The 22,695-nt window shown below is 40.9% G+C and overlaps 3 protein-coding genes across 5 annotated transcripts; 1 reads left to right on the forward strand and 2 right to left on the reverse strand.

Moving 5' to 3' along the window:
• Window positions 1-225: 225 nt before the first annotated feature.
• Window positions 226-3,047, reverse strand: LOC143119482 (uncharacterized). Its single transcript, XM_076281023.1, has 5 exons — window positions 2,339-3,047; window positions 2,026-2,144; window positions 1,775-1,846; window positions 1,399-1,530; window positions 226-1,130 (listed from the first exon to the last, which is right to left on the reverse strand). Exons 1-5 carry the CDS (start codon window positions 2,349-2,351, stop codon window positions 762-764), a joined length of 705 nt encoding a protein of 234 aa, XP_076137138.1. The 5' UTR covers window positions 2,352-3,047; the 3' UTR covers window positions 226-761.
• A 525-nt stretch (window positions 3,048-3,572) lies between these two features.
• flcn (folliculin) lies at window positions 3,573-15,138 on the reverse strand. Its single transcript, XM_076281027.1, has 12 exons — window positions 14,886-15,138; window positions 14,456-14,665; window positions 14,134-14,280; window positions 11,934-12,155; window positions 11,154-11,320; window positions 10,771-10,862; window positions 8,840-8,964; window positions 7,964-8,077; window positions 7,656-7,779; window positions 5,267-5,395; window positions 4,915-5,017; window positions 3,573-4,466 (listed from the first exon to the last, which is right to left on the reverse strand). The coding sequence occupies exons 2-12, from the start codon at window positions 14,663-14,665 to the stop codon at window positions 4,259-4,261; spliced, it is 1,641 nt and encodes a 546-aa protein (XP_076137142.1). The 5' UTR covers window positions 14,886-15,138; the 3' UTR covers window positions 3,573-4,258.
• A 478-nt stretch (window positions 15,139-15,616) lies between these two features.
• Window positions 15,617-22,695, forward strand: leng9 (leukocyte receptor cluster (LRC) member 9). 3 transcript variants are annotated; one of them, XM_076281026.1, is made up of 8 exons: window positions 15,631-15,754; window positions 15,975-16,089; window positions 16,492-16,545; window positions 19,593-19,686; window positions 19,843-19,982; window positions 20,073-20,399; window positions 20,821-21,191; window positions 21,335-22,695. In XM_076281026.1, the coding sequence occupies exons 5-8, from the start codon at window positions 19,844-19,846 to the stop codon at window positions 22,007-22,009; spliced, it is 1,512 nt and encodes a 503-aa protein (XP_076137141.1). In that variant the 5' UTR covers window positions 15,631-15,754; window positions 15,975-16,089; window positions 16,492-16,545; window positions 19,593-19,686; window position 19,843; the 3' UTR covers window positions 22,010-22,695. The 3 variants fall into 3 exon arrangements, with proteins under 3 accessions (XP_076137140.1, XP_076137139.1, XP_076137141.1); XM_076281025.1 differs by lacking the exon at window positions 16,492-16,545 and having other exon boundaries at window positions 15,617-15,754; window positions 20,824-21,191; XM_076281024.1 differs by lacking the exon at window positions 16,492-16,545 and having other exon boundaries at window positions 15,630-15,754.

The raw sequence follows: 22,695 nt of genomic DNA on the forward strand, positions 1-22,695 counted from the left end.
CAGCCCCATGAGATAACAAGGCTGCATCATGAACAGGTCACTTCATTTGAAAATATGCTCTCAAATGGCATTAAATGATATTAGGCCTATATAATCTGTCATTTGCCTTAAAATGTTAGACACTTTAAATTAGCATGGGAAATGTTAGATATACTTTTTCGAAATTACAAATTTTCTGTAGTAATGTCTGTACAATACAATACAATAAGTGCTCTGATGAAGGTAATCTGTTCCCCAATTTTATTTACACGGTATATATACAAACATTCACAGGGTACATTTTGTGTGCTTTTATTAAAAACAAATAACCAAAATTCAAAACATTATGTATTGGCTACAATGCTTCAGATTTGTAAACAAAATAATAAGCAATAACAAAAGTCCTCAAAAAGGCTTTTCTGTTTCTGTTGGTGGTCAAAAGTAAGCTTACTGTAACATTTCACAACAGATATCATACATCCAACATGGAAAATATTTAATATGGCTTATTACATGGTGTTGTGTATGTAGTTACTTGAAGTGGCTGATGGCATAATATCTGTCTTTTCCGATTTGCCCCAAAGTCTTGAAAATCACATCAACAGACTGGCATAGATGAAATTGTATTAGTTGATGGATGAAATAGCAAAGATTGACAGTCATTGTGAGAAAAGGCCCTTTTGCCTATCGAAGAGTAACAAACTCGCCATGTTTTTGCTATAAAAGCAGTTTTGCATTTTATGTGCACATCAAGAGACAGACATACAACTTGTTTAAGCGTTCTACAAATCCAGTGCAATCCAGAGAAGGAAGAGACTCCATAGGACATGTCCGGGGAAGTGAAACAGAGCAGCTCCGACGTTGGTTGGAGCTGCTGTAATGCTCCATCTCCTACCTCTCTCCCCCTCTCTCTCGAGATCTTGTAAAGGTCGGCTGCCAGCGTTCCCCTCGTTTCCTTTCAACACCACCATGTCTTCTTCTTCTTCGTCTTCCTGGTCAGGGGCTGCTGTGGGGAACATACAGCCACTCACACTGGATGGGCATTCGAGTTCCTCCCACCTCGAAAGAACAGCAGCAGTGAAGGAAAGCAGCTCATCGGGGGAGGAGGGCACCAGTGGGAAGATGGAGAGATCTGGCATTTCCTGGATTTTCTGTGGAAGTAAGAGTAAGACTTTACACACGTTTAAAAAAAAAAAATGTTTGACATTTTTAATTCGCATTGAGGAAATGTAATTGTCATTTTCTGACTATTAAGGTGACTGACAGAACTATTCCCCAGGAAGTTGGTGCGATATTTACACAATCTTATCACCTGGAAATGAGTGATGTGATTAGTGTATGAGTAGAACAGTCAAGTACAATATGCCCCCCCCCCCCCTCCACACACACACACACAAAGTAAAAAAAAAAATGACATACCCCTTCAGTAATCTTTTTCAGGACTTTTATTAGATGATCTATGAACTTATATCTGTAATTCTCTTCATGAAGGTGTTTAAGCAGCCGGGACCAGGAATCACATAGAAGAAATGCAGCAGGGTATACACAGCACTGGTAGTTAACACATGGTGAGAGAGAAACAGAGAGATTGTATGAGTGAGGGCCATTGCAATTTGAAATAACAAAATATATTATTATAATCAGGAGAATGAACACAAGCCTAGGCTAATTGTCAGCGAGTTATGCTAAAGGAAAACACTGTAGGCTAAAGTTAAGTGTCTGCAGCAATGAATATGCTAGGAGATAGATTATAGCCAACCAAAGCAGCCATTGCGCAAACAATAGTGAGCCTTACCGGTTTGTCGTTGCAGAGCAGACTCGTGTTATAGCGGTGTGAAACATAATAGTTGGTTGGGAAAACTTGTCGCTGCAAAGAAATCGCAAATGTCAAATGCCGCATTGCTTAACCGCGTGTAGGCGCAGTTGGCGACGAATATCAATTGTCTACCTGACGACACCTGCAATTGTTTTAGTGACGGTAGGCTAGCCTACGTTAACACAAATGGTGTACAAAAATCTTTCATAATTTACTTAAAATGAACTTACAAATTCAGTAGGTTGGTTTGCTTTGATGTCCTTCAGTAAACTTCTGACCTCTGACTCTATAGGGTCAGGGTCTTGGCACCCATATACTCGAACTATCAGTGTGGATAAAAGTAGAAGTACTGAAAGGAAGACAGAGAATGTTGGGTGATAAACAATGACTCTTTTAACAGCTTTTTATTTACCAAGCCTTGAAAATAGGTCACCATGCTGTTTTGTATAAAATTCAAGCAGTATTTACATCTTTCAGATATAGGTCACAAAATACTAGGTTGGATTCAGTTCAATTCTATCTAGTCAAAACAATACCACTCACCTGTTGGTGACATTCTTTTATCTACTGATATATGGGCTATGCTCCATCTCTATGGGTTGAGTCCTTCAGTTTTGTGCAAGAACAGCAGACTCGTCTGAACTAATAGACAGCCGCAGGTTTCCTTTCAGTGGTTTCCTTGATGTAAATGTGTGTGAGCGCAGAGCTGTGCTCCTTCTACAGGTCTGTCAAGGCCACACACACACACACACACACTTTCTTCTGCCCCGTCCAAATGACAGCTCCTGGTACTTCTTGTAACTCAGGGGGCTTTCCAAGCCTGTGTGGACTTTCCTCACTCCAGGACTGAAAGGACATGAAGGGGTCCCGCTGCAGCAGGACCTTTCTCTTTCTGTTTTCCTTTCTCTCTCACACACATTCTCCTTTCCCTTCTCTCTCGAATGCCTCCCACCCTGTTTTCTTTCTCAGAGCCTTCAAATTGAATCAAGTCCTCTTGCACTGTTGCTGGCCACACGGCTTAATAAGCAGGAACGTAACCTGGTATACTTTGTATAGTCCATCAAGATCTTGACTTGGTTTCAAGGCAACTTGCGTGCGCAAAGTGAAAGTCCTCACTAAGTCAGATCTCTTTCCAGCAGCGCTCTTTAAGTCTGAGCCCCTCCTACAACCCTCATTATTAGCACACACACACTCTCTCTCTCTCTACCCCCTCTCTCTCACACACACACACACACCGTCCAAGCCTGGAAGAGGCTTAGTCATGCACTTTGGCCGTGTGTTTTTAATTTTACCCTGAAAGCATTCTGTCTGTCGCCGTCTCCCTCCATCCAATGACTCATCGTCTTCCTGGTTTGTCATCAGGAATGTCATGGGATTTTTATGTGGAAATAAATTATTGCATAGTCACAGGGCCATCAGTACCCAGTGTTATTGTTGAAAGGACTAATTCAGAAGCAATAGCTTTTAATTCAGCATATTATTCCCTATTTTGATTCCGGGTGATAATAAAAGCTATTTTTAACTAAATGTCAAACATGACAAAAAGCTGATCACAATCTTAAAAACATAATTTAATAGAAAATTAGGACTTTTTACAAATTATGAATTATATTAGAGAATATATTAGAGAATATATTATGCTCATATGGATGTTAATATAGGTTATCCTCAATTAATTGGGTTTAACTATAAAAACAATCCGTACATAAAACTAGGCTATTATTTTTGTCTGGTGCAGTGGTAGCATATTTTTACAACATTGAATTCGTTGCAGGGGTTTTCAGAGTTGATCTTTTTATTATAAATAGCAGTTAAGAACAGTCACCTTACGCAAGACATTTCACTATTGCTGGATTACGCTCCATGTTTGGCTTACTGCCAGACATTGTAACAGACGTATAGAGCCGCCTAAAAAAGAACATAAAACTCTCCATTTCCACCGATCAGAATTACCCCCTGTAAGACGGTGTTGCTGACACAGCAGAAGAACAAAAAGGGCATGTAATAACAGCTAGTACAAAGGGGCATCATTTTTGCCATTTAATTTTATAGGCACAGTCTCTAAAGTTTTACTCTTATTCACTCTTACGGGAGTAAAATAATTTAGTAATAAACATGTGAATAAAATAGCTGTTTTAGTTAGCATTCCCTTTCAGTATTAATCAACAATGTTATTCAGACAAAAACTTACAATACACAACGAAACAGAAAACATGTAGATTTTTGTTAAACTCTCATTAAACATATAAAAACAGTTTATCCACTCAGTTTTGTTGTCTCCCCTTTCCGCATTTTCTGTTGTTCTTAACTGTTGTCCTCTACGTCTTTCTCAAACAAACTCTGAACAAAACGAACTGTTCAGCTTTGCTAATTGGCACCACAGCACCCCCAACTGTGATCAATTGTTAGATTTGAGTGTCTCTCTCTCTCTCTTTCTCATTCTCTCTCTCTCTGTCTCTCTCTCTACTGACTAGGAGTCCTCTCCCCTCCTCTGACAGCAGTCATCAGATGGCTCTTGTAAGTTTTGCTCAGTCCGGTCATCCAGAACTTAAGTAAACGCACATTGTCCTCTTCTCCAGGACCCGTGGCTCCCAACAGGGCCAGCACCTTCTGAGTGTCCTCACGGCCTCGACCGTCCACCTTGGAGAACTTGAACAGCACTTTCACTTTGCTGAAATGCAGACAGAGACAAAAATTAGCAAGCAAGCGAACATCAGGTAAGAGTGAAACAAATAGAGAGAGAGAGATAGAGAGAGAGAGAGAGAGAGAAAGAAGAAACCAGGTTAGAGGTGAAAAAAGTTTTAAAGGAAGTGTAATGTGGAGAGGAACAGGGAGAGCTGGGGGAGGGGCAGAGAGTGATGGTGGAGAAAAAAATGGGGGTCGAGAGCTGCAGCTCAAGGAGCAGGGAGAGAGGGAGACTAATGGGGGTTGATAGTTAACAGACATAAGGGAGATGAGCCAAAAGGGGAAGAAAGCACAACAATGTCTTGATAAATATAACAGATTAAGCAATATGTTCCCATGAAAGATTCATTAAACATTGTATAATTGACAGAATATTTTCAGAAGACAGAATATTGGCTGGGATGCATTTGGCAGGGATGGTGAAACACACTCACTTCATCCATTCCTCCTTCAGACACAGCAAGCAGTGGGACACAACGTCCACAGACAGGTTTTCGTTGGACAGAGCTGCTTCAATCTTATTCAACAGGGCAGGCCCTGAGAGAGAGAGGGAGAGAGAGAGAGAGAGAGAGAGATAAATCAAAGAAGACCAGGGAGAATGAGGGAAGGTTTGTGGGGGAATAAAAATGTTACACAACATATTTAGAAGTATTTATGTGTCCTTCTATTCTATCCCGGGAGGCACGGCAAAAAAGTGTGCAACGGAGTCCAACCCTTTGTCACCCAGATACAGTTCCTTTTCTGTAGGTGTGCATCTGTGTTGTGTGTTCATGGTTGCATGTGTACCTCTGTCAGTAGGCTGCATGTTGGCACTGCTGATATTGAACTGGTACAGCGAGAGGATGTCATCATCACACACCACCGGATATAGGGACCCTCTGTCGGCATTCGCCACATCCACCAGCACACAAAACTCTGGAGAAATGCAACTCACAATATCACGGCAATCATATAATTTGTAATTGATCAAATGGTGCTGAGAAGGGAATTAGAAATGTTAATTTTCCTTGCTAAAGTTGGGTTACACATGAGAACTCAGAGTGGCCCCGGAGAAACCGGCCTTACGCAGCACATGTTGTTTGACCTATGGGTCAACACTGCCCAGGGGTTGTGTAACTGCTGAGAAACATCAGGATTTACATGTAACCTGAGCTTATAAATGATAAATCAACAGAACAATCCTGTTTTAAAGTTGTATGCCTTTCAGAGGCCCTGTGGGGACATAGAAGTTTCTCCTTTTTATGTTTCCTTGGCTGATCCTAGCACTTATCACCTAACTAGAACTGGCACTGGACTGTTTAAAAACAGCACTCACTGATGCACTTATTACAGTGCATGAAAATGCACTGTTCTGAAGTCTTCTTCTTCTTCTTCCCACCAAATTTCTGAGTCTAATTTAGCTTCAACTGTTTAACGTAGAAACTCCGTTTAAACTTCGTAACGTAGGTCTTGAAAAGGACACTTGAGGAATGTATTTTTCGTTTTTGTAAACTTTAGACTTTTTGAGATATTAACATAAATCAAGCTTATTTTTCCCCATAGACTTTGCATTGGCACTATGACATCAAAATGGGCTAATCAAACTGATTTGCACCTGTATCAACTGACAGCTGTTCAACTAGGCCCCCTCACAGAGCCAGTTAACGACTTAGAATGCAATCAACTGCACCTATGCTCTAAATGACTGCAGCAACTTCAATGCAACCTCCTCTCTGTGTCTTTCTCTGTGGATAGCTCACTTTTCTCTTCCCCACTTACTTTTACTTCTTTTTCTTTACTTCATCCATTAAACTATCTGTCTATCAACATCCATTAAACTGTCTACCTATGCACATCTATTAACTCACTATTAAATAATTTAGCTATTTAAACTACTCAACTATTTAACTATTCAGCCATTGCAACTGTCAGTTGTCAGCAACTATGACTCCCACCAACTGTTTCCTCAGCCCACAACTGTTTCAAAATAAAAACCTCACTACAATAATTTCCTATTAAATAATTTAACAATTTAAACTATTCAACTATTTAACTGTTCAGCCATTTCAACTGTCAGTTGTCATCAACTATGACTCCCGCCAACTGTTTCCTCTGCCCACAACTGTTTCCAAATAAAAGTTTGTTTTGCATTTTATGTTAATGTATGTTTTGCTTTTTCATGCACTGGTAATTTCCTCGAAATGACATTTTCTGGTTCTTATTGTACTCTACCTTTTTAAAGGAAAATTCCGGTATTTAGCACTTTGAGCCCCTTTTCTGGTTTGTTTTGGATGAACTAGTGTGGTGGACACCGAAATTTTGACAATTGGTCCTGTCAGAGTGGCTGCCAACAGGCATAATGTAGGCTACTCAAACATGTCCTAAAACAGCCCTTAACGTTCGTTTTCAAAGCTGTGCAACTCACCGAGTGGTTAGTGGTGTTCGTTGATGTTCCAAAAAAAGTAGTGTAGCGAAATACAGTCATTGCACGTTGATATTACTGCGCCACCGTCTATGCTTCAGGTTCAAATATTGAGCGGAAATTTATACGCGGTTGTGAGGTGTCTGAATAAATAGTTCCACAATAGTATAAGACGGCTGGAAATCATACATTGCGCCGATATATTTGCTTTTAATAATCAACGAACACCACTAACCACCACAACAGTTTTGAAAACGAACGTTAAGGGTTGTTTTAGGACATGTTTGAGTAGCCTGGCTGCAGTATGCCTGTTGGCAGACACTCTGAGTAGTCAAAGGCGATTCAAAACGAGTCAGAAAAGTCGAGACAGGACCAATTGTCAAAATTTCTGTGTCCACCACTCTAGTTCATCCAAAACATACCAGAAAAGGGACTCAAAGTGCTAAATACCGGAATTTTCCTTTAAATTGTCCTAGAATTATTGAGAGAATTGCTTTAAAAAGCTTGAACTGTTTACCATGTTGTTAGTCGCTTTGGTTAAAAATACGTCAGCCAAAATGTAATGTAATGTAAATGTTCACTGTCACGTATGTTCCTCCACATAACCAGATTTTAGTGTCTGGTGTTTATCCTAACAAGAAGTCAACACTTCTTGGGGGATTCCAGGGGAATGAGATGATCACACTTAAAGAGGTATGATTTATTAATAGATGGAGCAGACACAGAGATGAGACCCATGGATGTAAATGTGTTATGGTATAGTGAGGTAGGTACCTGATGAGCTGACGTGGGCAGGGATGGGGACATCTGGGCTAAGGCCCAGGAAATTACATCGATATGCTTCCTCATATTTGGAGCTGTAGGGTACAGAGCGCACACAGCCCACAGGGAGCAATGCCTGCTGGGATAGAAGAGGACCATTAGAACACATTTGGCGAATTCACAAGCAAGAACCTTAGAATTCCCTTAGAGCTCTTTGAGAGACATTATGTATCCTTCTGTATCCAAAATAATTACAGACATCCAACACCAATAGTGGTATTGTGCAATGATGGCTGACTTCAGACTTCTGATTGGCTGACCTTGAGTACGCTGAAAGCTGAATGGATGAGGACTGGATTGCCTCCCCTCCATATCACCTGATTTCCCATAAGCACATGCCAGGCCAGTTGACGGAACTCTGCACCTCCAAGGACCTGTTGACCAATCATATGCGTTAAAAGATAAAATACAGTAAAGCTGTCAGGTAGGCACATATTGAGTTAAAAATTACATTCTTTACTCTGTTAGAACAACAACCAAAACACTCAAAGGTCAGGGTCAAAAGGTAATTTATATATGATTTAGCCTTAGATCACATTAGATTGCTACATTAGATCACAGGCTTGCTCTTTGCAAAGGTTGGGTCAAATGTACAAATGTGCAACACCTTCTTGGATTTGCTAAGCTTTCTGTATTTTCAGGGGAAAACTAGTGGACAGGCAATCAGTTTCATTCTCTTGCCAATGCACTCTCTGTGGAAAATGGAAATAAACATAATTAAAGTGGTTGTTAAATAACCATGTATTTCAATTTATGTTGTCACATGTTGCAAGACAATTATGTCAACAGCAAATGTCAAGACTTGAGTGATTCATGCTATAGTAAGCCTGCGGCTGCAAACAAAGTTGTTGCAAGTCTGCTTGTGGTTTGTGTAATGTCTCACAACTTGACTTTCCAGGTCTCTGCTACATTGTAAAATGAAATGCCTCTGATGATAGACAAAATAGGGAGTCACATGCAACTGGTCATGAAGAGAATGCCAACTTCCAACAGATTTCAACAGAAGCAATAAAGACCCGGGAGGCACGGTGTACAATATCATGAGGGTATGAGTACGTCATCAAAGATCAAGCCGAAGCTGCTTCAAGCCAGGACAGGTCTTGAGTGTGCACTCATGTCATCAATCTTATTGTTACCTGTCTTAAATGTCTAAGGGATTTGAACTTCGGCCCAGGTAGATCTTCCCCCCTGGAGTCGTCAAACTGTGTAGGAGAGGAGCCTCCTTCAGCCCCTTCCCACACACTCCTCTCCTCCTCTTGCTCTGTGGACACATTGTTCTTTCAATATAAACAAATTATGAGCTGATACTTTGGGATCAGAGGGCACATCCTTTTCAGTTAAACCAGAACATGGCCTGATTTTTGTTGATGTGAATGGTCATTCTGTATGTGCACACAGCCACCACAATAAAACAACTCTAGACACATTCAATTCAATTACACTGCAGTATGCCGCCTTATAACCCAATAACAAACTACATATACACAGCATTTTAACATTTGTAAAGGGATGAAGGTAAACAAAATATGGGTCAGTGGTTCACTTGGCTGGTAATTCAACCAGATTAAATTGTAATCAGACTGCTGCAGCCATTCCAGGCCCAAGCTCTCCGTACTGCATGCATCATGAACACATGACTAAGGAGATAGCCCATTAGTGTTCCTCAGATGACCTTTAAAGAGACTGCAGTGGACACTCCTGGACACCTGGACTATTGTCATTATCCGCCTGGAAGTTGCTCAGCGTTTTATCACAATGTCTGAGTGACTCGATTCATATGCAATTTTTAGGGCTGCATATCGTAATTTCCCAATTATTAGCCGCGACCTATGTATTGATTTTGCAAAATTTCTCCAGCTATGACGTTAATACACAGGGGCAGTTAATATGGTATTAATATGATTTCTTTTAACTTGCATAAAACACTGTCCTGCTGCTTATACACAATGCGACTAATACACAGGAAATTACTGTATTGCCACCTCAGACCAAATTACTTGAAAGTCCAATTTCAAAATCATCAGGTCTCATCACAATTTTGGAACTGCCTCACAAGTCAGGTAGTTTAAATGATAAACTGAATGAAAACAGTGACCTCACAGTGTCGTAGGAACAAAACCATGTTTAGGTTTCCTGCTTTTATCCTAAATCCACCTTTACCGATCGTATTCTATATGTGTATTTCATAGGAAAGCAAAACAATAGTAATGCTTTTATAGAACACAACCCAACCCAGCTACCTTACTGCATTAAAAAGGAGGTAATTAACCTGTTATTACATGCATTTGCCCTTTCTTCACCCTAGTAAGAAAGGCAAGTCAGGATAGGAATAATTAATACTTTGATAATGCAACTTATACTCCAGTTCCAATACACAAAGGGACCCAGGGAGACAAGTTAAGTCCTGTCGTCTGTTTCATGGGTACAACTTTTATCAACTTCTGACATGAAATGAATGTTATGACACTGGTCATGAGAGTTACGTAGTTTTAACGGTTGATTCTGTGAAGTACTGACACAGCCCTCAGGACCATGGCTGCTAGTCTTTACATTTCAATGGCCTTGGCAAAATCTTGACCTTCAATATTTGTTTATTTTCTTAACAGTGCACATTTGATAAATTATCATTATAAATCATCATTGTACTTATTATTGAATTATTGAACATGTATTATTAATACTTTATTAGATGAGCCAGTGTTCAAACCAGAGCCAACAAATATCCCTCAGTCCTCCCTGACTCTTATGACTAGCCCATTCAAACACTGTCCTGGAGGCGTAATTCCTTAGTGTGAGTTTTAACTCTTAGTTTCTCTTAGCTTTTGACAGGTTCATGCCTAAGGCTCCCATCAAAACTTGCAACTTGCAAAACTTGTAATGCTGCCGAGGTAGTTATACTGGCTTACACAGTCCTTTGATGATATGTATTCACATGAAGATACATCTTATAAATATGTATGGAGGCATACATATATGCATACATATATATACATGGAGTATGGAGGCACCTTGTACAGATCATTCTGGCTTGTTACCACAGGAGAATGTGCTGAAAAGCTATATTTACCTGTCTGTCTTTCAATGAGTACCAATGTGTCTTCTGTAGGGGCCCCTTCTAAGAGCTTTTCTGTAAGACGACTGCCACAAGCCTTCAGCAACCTGGAGGAAAACAGGCGGGGGTTCAAATGCGGCTTATTGTCAGAGTGAGTGTTCAATGCTTGTCTGTGATGATGATGTTGACTTAAAGACCAAAAGTCTAGCAAGCTCACTGAGTGTGTGAGCTGCTGTGTACGACCTCATGTGAGTCCTATTTGTCAAAATGCAATAAAGCCTGTGTGTGTGCTATGCGCTCACATGAGCGATATGCACAAACAGCGAGCCCACAGGTCACTCTGTGTATGTCTATGGCATGTGCACACTAGCGCACGTGTTTCCTTGGTCACAACTCACCAGCTGAATGAGGAGTGGAGGCTCTCCCACAAGTTGGGGTGCTGTGTGAGGGAGGACAGGGATCGGGCGGCGTTCCCACTCCTCTGGTGGGGGAAGACCGCCGGAGAAAAGGCGCTGTTCATCCGCACGGCCCTCTGAGGGCACACACACTGCTCGCTGTCAAACACCTAGAGGTCAGGGTCACAGAGATAAAGGGTCACGCACGCCCATCGATTCCAGCAGTTCAGTTTGGGGTACTGAGGGCACATAAATTCAATCTGCTTGCAGCTGTCGGCACATTCCAGAAATTCAGGGGACTTCCGTACCACACCACACTACCATTCTCTGGGTGGACCAGACCCGAGATAAAAGAGCTTTCAGTAATGGAATTTCATTACTAAGGTTGATAAGAGCAGAGTAGAGCTTTTGAAGACGAGTCATACGGAGAGCACACTTGCACACTCTCCCCCCAACTCTCCCCATGAAGAAAACCTACCATGATTGTAAAGTGTCAATCTCTATGGTCAAAGCACTCCAATTGTACTTAAATTGGGATATTAACAAAGGTAGCGGCTTGGTGGCTTGCATATAAACACCAATAACACAGACAAGCATTGATACTCGTGACATAGAAGCTCTGTGGAGGATATAGAGACAATCCCACTCTTCTCCAAAATATGAAAGAAAAGTTCTACACTTTGGTCCATGTCATGTCAATGTCACACCTTCCCCATTAGCCTTACTTTTGCCCCCTTGAGGCGTCATGAACTATGGGTGGGTGGCTGAGATCTGATGGCTTGCCTTGAGTGCTGTGCTCTGTAGGCTCTGTATGGTGAGTCGGAGGTGACGTAGAAGGAAGGGCCACGAGTTGATGAGGTAGATACGATCCATGGCAACCATAACGATGCTGTACCATCGCTGGAATCCCCTTGCCAAGCTGTCCTTGATGAAGAAAGTGTGGGAGAACACAAAGCCGTGCTGCTCGTCACCGAAGAAGATTGGCCCCTCCCTTCCAGGGCAGACCTGCAGGAACAAGAGGAAGAGGGTGTTTAGGTTGGGCATGTGGAGATACATATCTAAAGACAGGAAACTGGAAATGGAAAAAGATATACAAGACCCCCCGCCACACACACACACACCCCACAGACACACACACACACTCTCTCTGTCACACACACACACACACACACACACACACACACACACACACACACACACACACACACACACACACACACACGTGTTTATCTGGGACTTTCTGACTTTCTGGGCAACTTATTTTTCTTGAGAACTTCAAATCAAATCAAATCACCTAGCATTCTGGGCATGCATTGACAATGCCAGAGACCATGCCATTCTCTGTATTGTGTCAGTGTACTATGAGTTTGAAGTCGTTATTTTAAGGTAATAGAACTGCATTAGGTTGGTTTAAGCCCACATTCTGTGGCTCTCAATAGGTTCGGTGATTAGTTTGTACCACTTGACAAGTTCAGCTGTGACTTTTTGAGTACAACTCTGATACAGTATTTAGGCTATGAGATGTAACAGGCAGGTCAGCACAGTGGATTTGTTGATTGTTTGCAGATTTATGGCATGTCTCATATCCACTTCAGTGTCAGTGTATTGATGAAAGAATCGATTAAATAGACTGATGCTGGTCCCTTTAAAGAATATTTTTTAGCAGTGATGGGCAAGCTACTTAGAAAATGTAGTGAGGTAAGCTACCAGTGACTCTTTATGAAATGAAGCTTCAATAAGCTATTCAATAAGCTTAACAATTAACATATAGCCCTAACTCAAAACAGCTGTTAGGCTTAAGTCATTTTGATCTGTAAAAATGTCACATGCAGCCATGCCTAAATTCTGCTTACTGCACTTACTAATTATAGGCAAAATATATTATAATATAATATGCAGTATTCATTATTGAATGTTTAGCTGGAATGATGTTTTACCCGATCATCCTATTTTTAAAGCAGGCACACCTGCAGGGATGTAATTGGGCTACGGGTTTTCTACAGGAATGGCATGTTTTAACGGGCACAGCACTAGTAATAACAAAAGGCAGAGACTGAGAGAGAGTGCATATGGCCCATGGGCATGCTCAATTTGGGCATTTTTTTAAGCTTGCAGGGTAAACTCCAAGCTAACTCAAAACTCCTTAACTATATTTAAAGTACAATAGCACTATGTAACTGTGTGTGCATGCATGCATGTTTACATCTTCATTGTTTGATGGATTTTTGCCTGTAAAAGCTTCACCTTCTCACCTCTTGGTTATCCCAGTGTAATTCAACTTGGCTGAAATTGTGGTGCTACATTTAGGTAGTACAATTAGGCTACCCAGTCAGTTTATCATTACCATGTGCAAGTCAAAACTAATACAAACTAATTGACAGCCTATTTTATAACCATGTAGTAGAAACCAGACTCTACCACCACAATCTTTGCAAGCACAATTTCGTTGCTTCAACTCTGCCATTAAAAATGAGTTTGTCTTCAAGTTTACACTGAATAGAGTAGCCTAAATGTTCTCCCATACAATGTAGTGCAATAAAGGACCAATGTCTGTCTCTTCTCAGATTTAGTTGGACAAACGTGTCTGTCAGACATTGAATAGAACTGAACTTATTTTATGGGTGGTCAGAAGGAAGTTCTACTGTGAGCTCCACAAATGCTCTGGAAAAAGCTACTGCACTACATGGTCAAAAAACAGCTAAGCTATTGAAAAGCTAGATAATGGCTACACTACCACTAAGTTACTGAGAAATGTAGTTAAGCTAATAGCTTCGCTACAAGCAGTAAGCTACTGCCCATCACTGATTTTTATTATTTTGAAAATACAAAAATACAGTATTTTATCTTGACACATGGTGTGACTAGTGTGTCTTGTAGTTTAATTTGATACATTTAAAATTAAGGTATTTGTTTGACATTTTATTTGAAAATACATTTTGGTGTATTTATGCCCATCCCTGCACACACACACACACACACACACCTCACAGCTGAGACTCCGCACACAGGCTTGTCGGACTACACTGAAGAGCTGTGGTTGCCTAGGGTGCTGGTGACTCAGGAAGCGGATGCCAGTCTCATTGTCCACACTCACAAAGCCAGGGTGAGAGGCAGGCAGAGACCTACAGCCCTGATAATGAGACAGACAGACAGACAGACAGAGAGAGAGAGAGAGAGATGTAAAATATTAAAATTGGAAATAAATCTGTACAGCTGAAGTCAAACTATGTGCAAATTGCAAACTAGCCACAAACTCAAGAGGTGAAGGACATCAAGTTACAATGTGGCTCTCCACCAAAACTCACCTCACACATGTCAGCCCTCTGAGTGGCGGAGCTGTGGGCTCTCATGGTGAGTCCTTCTCCTTCTCTATCTACATCCCTTTCCCTCTCTCCTGAAATAGACTGTCCAGGCTGCGGGGGAGAGGGGGACGGAGGGTGCAAGGCCTCAGTACAGAACAGGGTCCGAGGGCCATGGAGTTCACAGAAATGGCAGAGTGCGACAAGGGCATTCATCTGGGGAATGACAGACAATATGACATTAAGGAAATCTGGACTGGTAGGCTACCCTATCCCAGGCATGTTTTGGCTTTCACTAGGCAGTGCTGTTTGTTTTCCCAACTTAGTGTCTATGGAAAAGTTGTTCGAAGCAATGTTTTATCGAATTGTATTCGCCTGACAGGACCGTTGTTATTCTGAGCTTATGAAAGTTTTGATATAATTCGGCTACACTTACCTTCACTGCTCAGTGCGCGGTTACTTATTGTTTATGATCTCATTCGCTTAGGGGCATCACAAAAAGAATAGCCTAGGCTGCACTCGGTCCGACTGTCAACTCTGTGTGTAAAGATCAACGACTAACATATTGATCACTATTTCGCGAATAAATTAGTTAAGTTACAGGTGACAAAAATTACCTTCCTCGGCTGTAATACAGATCATACAGTCAGCGCAGTTACTCTTATTTAGGTTATTGTGTTCATGGTGTAGAATAGCTCCTCATCTGTCTTTCTTAGTCATGTGATCTAAGAAGTCACGCGCTTTGGATCTGGGGACGTGCGGGGTGACTCACTCGTCCCTGATTTCACACTGATGTCAAGCACATGCAGAACAAAAGAAGAGTGTCACAGAAACTTTAAGTGGTTATCCTGCTAGTCTCTATACATTACATTATCGGATTTAAATGCACTACTGTTGTAAATACCACTCGGATACTGTGTTCGGTTCAAAAACTACATTTCCCATAAGTAAATGCTGCATGTAGTAAAGGGAGACGCTGCCGACAACCGTCAAACATGCCGAAATACTGTTGGTTGTTGCCTCTCATCAGATATTCTCTGCTGCTGTCACCTTCGAGTAACTTGCCAAAATGTCTCTGTTGTAGATGGTACAATGTAACACGGTCACATCAACAATTGCCACATACTTATCTTGAATTAAGCTTTTTAAACCCACGTTTCTGTGTTTGTAAGCATGTCAGTGGGCGTGCCCTGCAACGTGACGTAAATTACTTTATGGGATATTCTTCCTGCTTAGGTGGATCAGCCAAGTCAAGTTTGTGTTTAGCTACCGGTAGTAAGCCTATGAGAATTAGCCAACTAACTGGTTAGTATTTGTTCTAATCTACTTTAGCCTATACGTTAAAATTCAGATGAATAATATGTAGGCTAATGTTCATTTAACTTAGACTATTTCTTTTTTTGTGGCTAAATGCCTAAGCTGGTTAGGCCTAGGCTTACTCTTCCTCTTCTCTCTCTATATATATGTGTCAGTATATGTATATGTGTTCTTCTATATTCAACTAGGCTGTTTGTGTGTTAATCAGGCCATGGAAAGTTCCTTAGTGACAGAACAGACTGACTCCAAAGTCCTGTCTGACTCTACCAATCCTCTGTCTGATGATGCAACAGTAGTTAACAAAGATGGAATGAAAGAAGCAGGTAAGTGACTTGGTTGAAATCAGTTAAGAGCTGTTGAAGGGGGTAATGTGTGAATGTCTTATGTGTTTGAGTGTAAACACATCCGATCAGTTGGTTGGTAGGCTAAAGTGGGTGGTGATTTGCTTTGATTTTTTTTTTTTAATGACAGGGCAGGTGGTAGGCTAGCTCTGAGAACTATTCCAGAAAGCGGGTTTTATTAGAAATCTGAGTTTGTTAATTCTGAGTTGAGGGGAACTCTGGTTTCCCATTCCAGTAAGACAACTCAAACTTTGGGTCCGTTACCACAGTAACTTTCTCTGTAAACATAAACTGATCTTTTTTTTTAACAAAAGTTTCTCTATATCTCCTCCCTCCTACTGAGCTGTTATTGAACACATGGGTTGTCATTTTCTCCTCTATCAGTCCGACACAAGGGCGAATAGAACTCAACAGTCCCGCCCAACGCTGATTCCGGAAGTAAGAATTCAATATAATTTCTCCATTGACAACTGGAGTATAAGTTATAAAATCGTAACCGTCCATGGTAGACAAAACCAGCTATGACATGACTAAGCGATTGTATGCTCATAGACGGCAAAAGTTTCTGAGAAATATGTGTTTTGTTTGTGATTTCATGGAAAAGTACTACCCATAATCTGTTGAAATGTGATCTGTGTGACATTATTTTCAGAATCAGGTTTATTGCCAAGTAGGTTTTCACATACAAGGAATTTGCTTTGGTCTCAATGTGCATGACATACAATAATTAAAATACATAAAATACAATAACACAATAAATAGACAACATATTAGGACGAGATAACCATATGCAGGCCTAAGTAAGACACTGTGTTTACAAACAAACAAAAACAAACAAACAAAAACTAAACAAAATGCACAAAGACAACAAGGTAGCCATTCACAGCGCCATGGTAACCACATAAATGACACATAAGACAAAAGATGCGGGATGGAGCGGCATAATTGCCAGTGTACCTGTGACACCAAGACATACAAGAGAGACAACAAACAAATTAACAAATACAACAATTAACAAAAGTAAACCATTAAAAAATAAAACAAAAGAAAAGAAATGGCTTGTTAGTCCACTTGGTTGCATCTAACCGGCTGTGAGACAGCTACCTGCTGCCTCACTGCCTAAATAGAGAGCTGTCTCACTAGACATGACTTTGGATTGAATGCAGCTTTTCAGAATGAGTGTTACAATTCAACTGTGCAAAAGGCCATATATTGCGATTTTCTAAGTCTAATTTTAGAAAAACTTATATTATAAAGAAGACACCCATCATATGCATAAAATGTAAGTAAAAAAAAGTTTGATTTAGACAAACAATTCAGTAACCTGTACAGTACAGTTCTGCCTATGTCAATTACAAAATAAAGTGCTTGCATGTAAACTATTAAAAAAATATCGATATAATGTTTTTGAAAATCGATACAGTATTGCCGAATAAAATATTGCGATATTTTCTTGCACCCCTACTACATATGGCCTTCCTGTCAGTTCCTGGTTTGTAATTTTCAGTTTGGATAAAAAAAAAATTACATGTTAAACAAATAATTAAGCATTTGTTAAACTAAATAATTACAACCTCTCAGATCAGTCCTCACCACTATGGAAGTGTGGTGTAGAGGGATAGCCACAGGCTATGATGCCTTTGGTGCCCTGAGGCATATTTTTGCAATGGCTCAAGAGGGAAAGTCATGATCCGAAATACTGGGACTATTAGTAGTGAGTGGCCAGAGAGATTTTCTGCGCTAGCCTATGTAATGAGTTTCTGTGCCAACCATAGATTCCTTAAAACAAGCAGAATACCCATTGCACTCTTGCAGGTGGTTTTCAAGCCTCAGCTTAATAATCTTGTTTTTAAACTGTGACCTGGATGACCGTCTTTGCTCACCCAAATTAATACAAGTCTTATGCAGGACTTCAAACATTGTTTTGAGTTCTGGTTTATAGGTTTTATCACAGAGTGGAGTCCACTCCAAACAACAAAACACAAATCTGTACAATGCTACCCAGATTACCCAACAGAGTAACACAACAGAGCCTCCAAACCCTACCCTTACAGAAGAGATCAATGAATAGCCTTAACAAGTTACCCATTGTTGTGACTTGGAATAAGTTCAACAAATGTGGAAATTACTTCAAAGGGAAGAATAAGTTTATCAAGTTATTAATATTACATGACAAGCCACACAGAACTTAAATTTCAGCCAAGTAATGCCCTCAAGGATGTTTATATTGATTATTGGATCATTCACTGGAAATATATGCTGGCATTAAGGTGAACCTTCACACCTTATTGCACACAAATAAACTAGAAGAGCACTCAGAGAGCGCAGTCCTCCTCCAATCCTAGAGGAATAAACAAGCTTCAGCTACTTGCCCTTACAGAAGAGTTGGAAACAGGTCAACAAATGTGAAAATGACTTTGAATGAAAGTATAATTAATCAAGAAGACGATGATATGACATGACAAACTACTCAGCATGACAAGCAATTCCTCCTTCAAGGTAAAATAACTTGTCTAGAGGAATAAAGAAGCAATTGTTTTCAGTTCATTGGAATGGGTGATGACATTTGTTCAAAAATGAAGTTCTTGGCTAAATGCTTATAAACAAAACCACCCCCAAGAGTTTGTGAGCTAATTTGTTTTTTTTAAGAATCCATGGTTTGCAGCACAGAATCTCCTTATACTTCTTAGGGAAGAAAATCCTCACTGACCACTCACGTCTACTAATATTGTCAGTATTTAAAACTGATGACTTTCCCCCCTGATCTATTGCAAAAACAGGCCTAGCTTACCACAGGTGCATATTTCTAATAGAAAAAAGTATATATTTTTAATTTAGCCACAACATTTTTTCTTTATTTCTAATATTTGTTTTGGAATTGAAAGACAAATGAACACAGACCCAGGCACAGCCATGGCCTCAAAAGTGTTGGATAGAAAATAGAAAATAATGTTTCACCCATTTAGCTTGTTTCACGTGCTTGACAGATTAAATAAGGAATTCCATTTTCATTTCACATATTCAAGATGGCGCTACAGCTCTATGTTTTTCTCGTTGCCATGGTACACAGCCCTGTTTTAATGATTAGCTGTTACCATAGTACACAGCCCTGTTTTAATTATTAGATGTTACCATGGTACACAGCCTTGTTTTAATGATTAGCTGTTACCATGGTACACAGCCCTTTTTTAATCATTAGATGTTACCATGGTACACAGCCCTGTTTTAATAATTAGATGTTACCATGTTACATGGCCCTGTTTTAATCATTAGATGTGACCATGTTACACGGCCCTGTTTTAATAATTAGATTAATGATTAAAACAATCATCATTCAATGTACTTCAGAAACGTGACAGACATATGTATACCCCACATTTACTCCCTTAATGCTAATGGCGATGGTTTTGCCATACAGATGGTTAAATACCTTCCTTGAAAGTTATTTTTGTAATTTATGTTCACCAATCTTTCCCTGCTGACAGATTGGGCCAGACAGGAAGAGGAGGGCGCAAACCTCTGCCGACACTTCCTGCGAGGGAGGTGCCACTTTGGAGACAGGTGTCGCTTGTCTCACAGGTCTGTATCCACCTCCTGGCCACCTCTTGGCAGCACTGTAGTAATCACCAGCATGATAAGCACCATCATTTTCTCCCCCCGGCTGCACAGCAGAGAGTGTCATTAATGAGGTGTTGTAGAGTATTCCATACGTCCATCTTCTGTCTTTTATTGCAGCATGCCTTCCTCTGACACTATTGAGATGCCCGCGGAAGACCTGGAATGTTGGGATGACTCAGAGAAAGAGGAGAAAAACAAAAAGAACAGGAAAAAAATGTCCAAGTCACCAAAGAAAGTGAAAGAGTCAGAGAACAATGGTAAGACTAGTGGTGTTTTCACTTTCTGCATGTTCACATTCCTGTAGGCCTACTCTCTCATCTCAGCACTCTCTTTCCCTTCTTTTGAAGAGCCAGTAAAGAAGCCTCGGATGCGCACAGCTGATGATGTTATCAACAGAATCCGCTGGGACTCAGCGATAGACTCTGCTGATTTTGTGGTGGGTCACATAGACCGCTTCCTTGGAGTGCTAGAGAGGCCGTTCGATGAGTTTGCGTGGGACACATCCGTGTCTGACTGCGACTACTCAGAGGAACTGGCCCTCCCCAGACACAGGATCCAGTACTTCACCTACCGGGGGCAGCGTGTGTGGGATCGAGATAACAGGACTGACCGAGTCTTTGGCTCAACAGGACAAACTGTGATGCCCCCTTTTGGTGGTGAAGCCCAACAACAAGGTGAGAGGTCGATATAGGTGAGATCAAAAAGATGAAACAGAACATGCAATGTTTTTTCCATTCTTGGAGAGCACGATTCCAAAACAGAACATATCTTTATTTTTTATATAATTTTTATTACTTACTGCTTTTTTTACAATGAAGCAGATGTACTGTACTTATTATTATTGTCATTATTATTATTAATATTATTATTATTATTATTATTATTATTATTATTGTTGTTGTTTAAGGTATGATTGGTGAAAATCAACCACCTGAACTGTGTCCAACATAATATAGTTGTCCTCTTCAGGGCAATTGTTTTTCCACCAAACAATTTAAAAATATATATATATTTTCATATTATAATACGTATATTGCACAGCCTATGAAAATAGCAGTTATTACATTCTTTTCAATGTTATGATCTTTCTAACAGAAGATATGAGACAACAAGTGGACAACAATCTGGACTCAACATCAACTGAAGAACAACAACAGATGCCACACAGGGAACATGAAGAGAGTTGTGAAAATACCACAGAACGGCCGACGATGGAGCAGGAGAACACAGATCCAGGTGGCACCTCATGTGGCAACCACCAAACAGGAAATGAGATCTCCTCAGATGAACCAGAGTCTGGTGAGCGGTACTCTTTAGAGAATTTATCACAACAGTTGTCAATCTCCCAGAAAGACAACGGCATTAAAGGTGACGCAGAGCAAGAATGGAAAAGTGACTGGGATGGAGCAGAAGAGAAAGAGCACCTGCAATGGGAAGGTGTAACCCCACAATGTCCTAATAGGCAGGTAAAGAAAGAAAGCCATACACGTGTACATATAAACACATTTATTATTTGTGTGGATTTGCAAACCTTCTAGAATCATTGTACCAGAGTACTTTGCTCTGAGCCTTTTGCATAGATGGTTAATGAATTCTGTTTCTCATTCAGGTCGGTCCATCCGGAGTACCCCCAGGTCCACAGGAGCTGAGTCCAGAGCCCCAGGTGCCAAAGCCAGTTTCCCAGCCACCGAAACCAGGGCGGGTGAAATGCAGACCCACTCACTTCATCGGCTTTCGGGTCGACTCCCCCGCTGCCTTCCGCGCCTTCCAGCGCCTTAAGGCCAAGGTGCTGGCCCACCTGCCCGAGTCGGAACGTCTCTGGCAGAGCCCCGCAAAGCTGCATGTCACCCTGTCCCTGCTGGTTCTCCCTGGACCAGCTGAAGTGTTTGCAGCGGCCGAGCTGCTCCGGACCATCGTGAAGACACTCCGCAAACCGCCCATAACTGTCACTTTCACTCCAAAGCTAAAACATTTTGCTGAGAAGGTTCTGCACTTAGTTCCCCAGCCTCTGTCTGACATCCAGACCCTGAACGCGCCCATTCAGCAGGCATTCAGACAGAAAGGCTGGTTGCATCATAACTCCCGATGCCCCTCCTATCATATGACCCTTGCTAAGGCAGAAGATGATCGGCCATTTGGGAATGTGGGGGTGATCAAGCTGGCCAAGGACATCAACTTTGGGAAACTGGAGGTACAGAAGCTTTATCTTTGCAGTGTTAAGTCACCAGAGACAGAGAGTGGATTCTATGAAACAGTCTGTGCTGTTCCCTTCCCGGAAATATAACAGTCAGGGATGGATTACTGCACGGGCCTACCGGGCCCAGGCCCAGGGGCCCAAGAGGTCAGGGGGCCCTGAAGCCCAAGCCTTTGCATGGAATCATTGCCTCAATATCAACAAATCAGGATGTAGGCTATAAATCTGATTGCATTTAGTATTGGCCATCCCCAAAATGCACCAGAATACAGGAAATCACATCAAAAAAATTTAAATAATTCTGGGGGAGGACCCCCAACCCCCCCTTCCACATATGTGACAATTAGTGGGGAGCCCTTAATACATCTGGGCCCAGGGGCCCGAAAGTTCATAATCCGTCCATGATAACAGTGTGTCTTAACCACGGTTCAAGTAGGTTAAGACACTCTGTCCTAAGAAGAAATAAGAATGTCATTGTATCTGATTATATGCAATACGTGAAATCAACTTTACCTGTGGTGTATATGTAATTAACTGGTGGGAAATCACTTTGGCCATAACCGTTGAGACCAGTGATGTAGAAACTAAAGGCATGTTAAAATAAATCATGAGTAAATATTTAAAGATACTTTGCATAATTTTATACATTTATAATCTTTCAGAGCTGCCCATAGGTTTTGACAGTAAAATATGTATGACATGAAATGGTATGAATCTACAACAAGGCCTTTGAAATGTGTTTTACTGCCATTAAAGTTAAGCCCCTTTACAAGCCA

The sequence above is a fragment of the Alosa pseudoharengus genome, unplaced genomic scaffold (assembly GCF_046254945.1).
Source record: "Alosa pseudoharengus isolate Yale_2024_CS ecotype anadromous, Long Island Sound unplaced genomic scaffold, YU_APseudo_1.1 YU_APseudo_1.1_scf_12, whole genome shotgun sequence".
NCBI lineage: Eukaryota > Metazoa > Chordata > Actinopteri > Clupeiformes > Clupeidae > Alosa > Alosa pseudoharengus.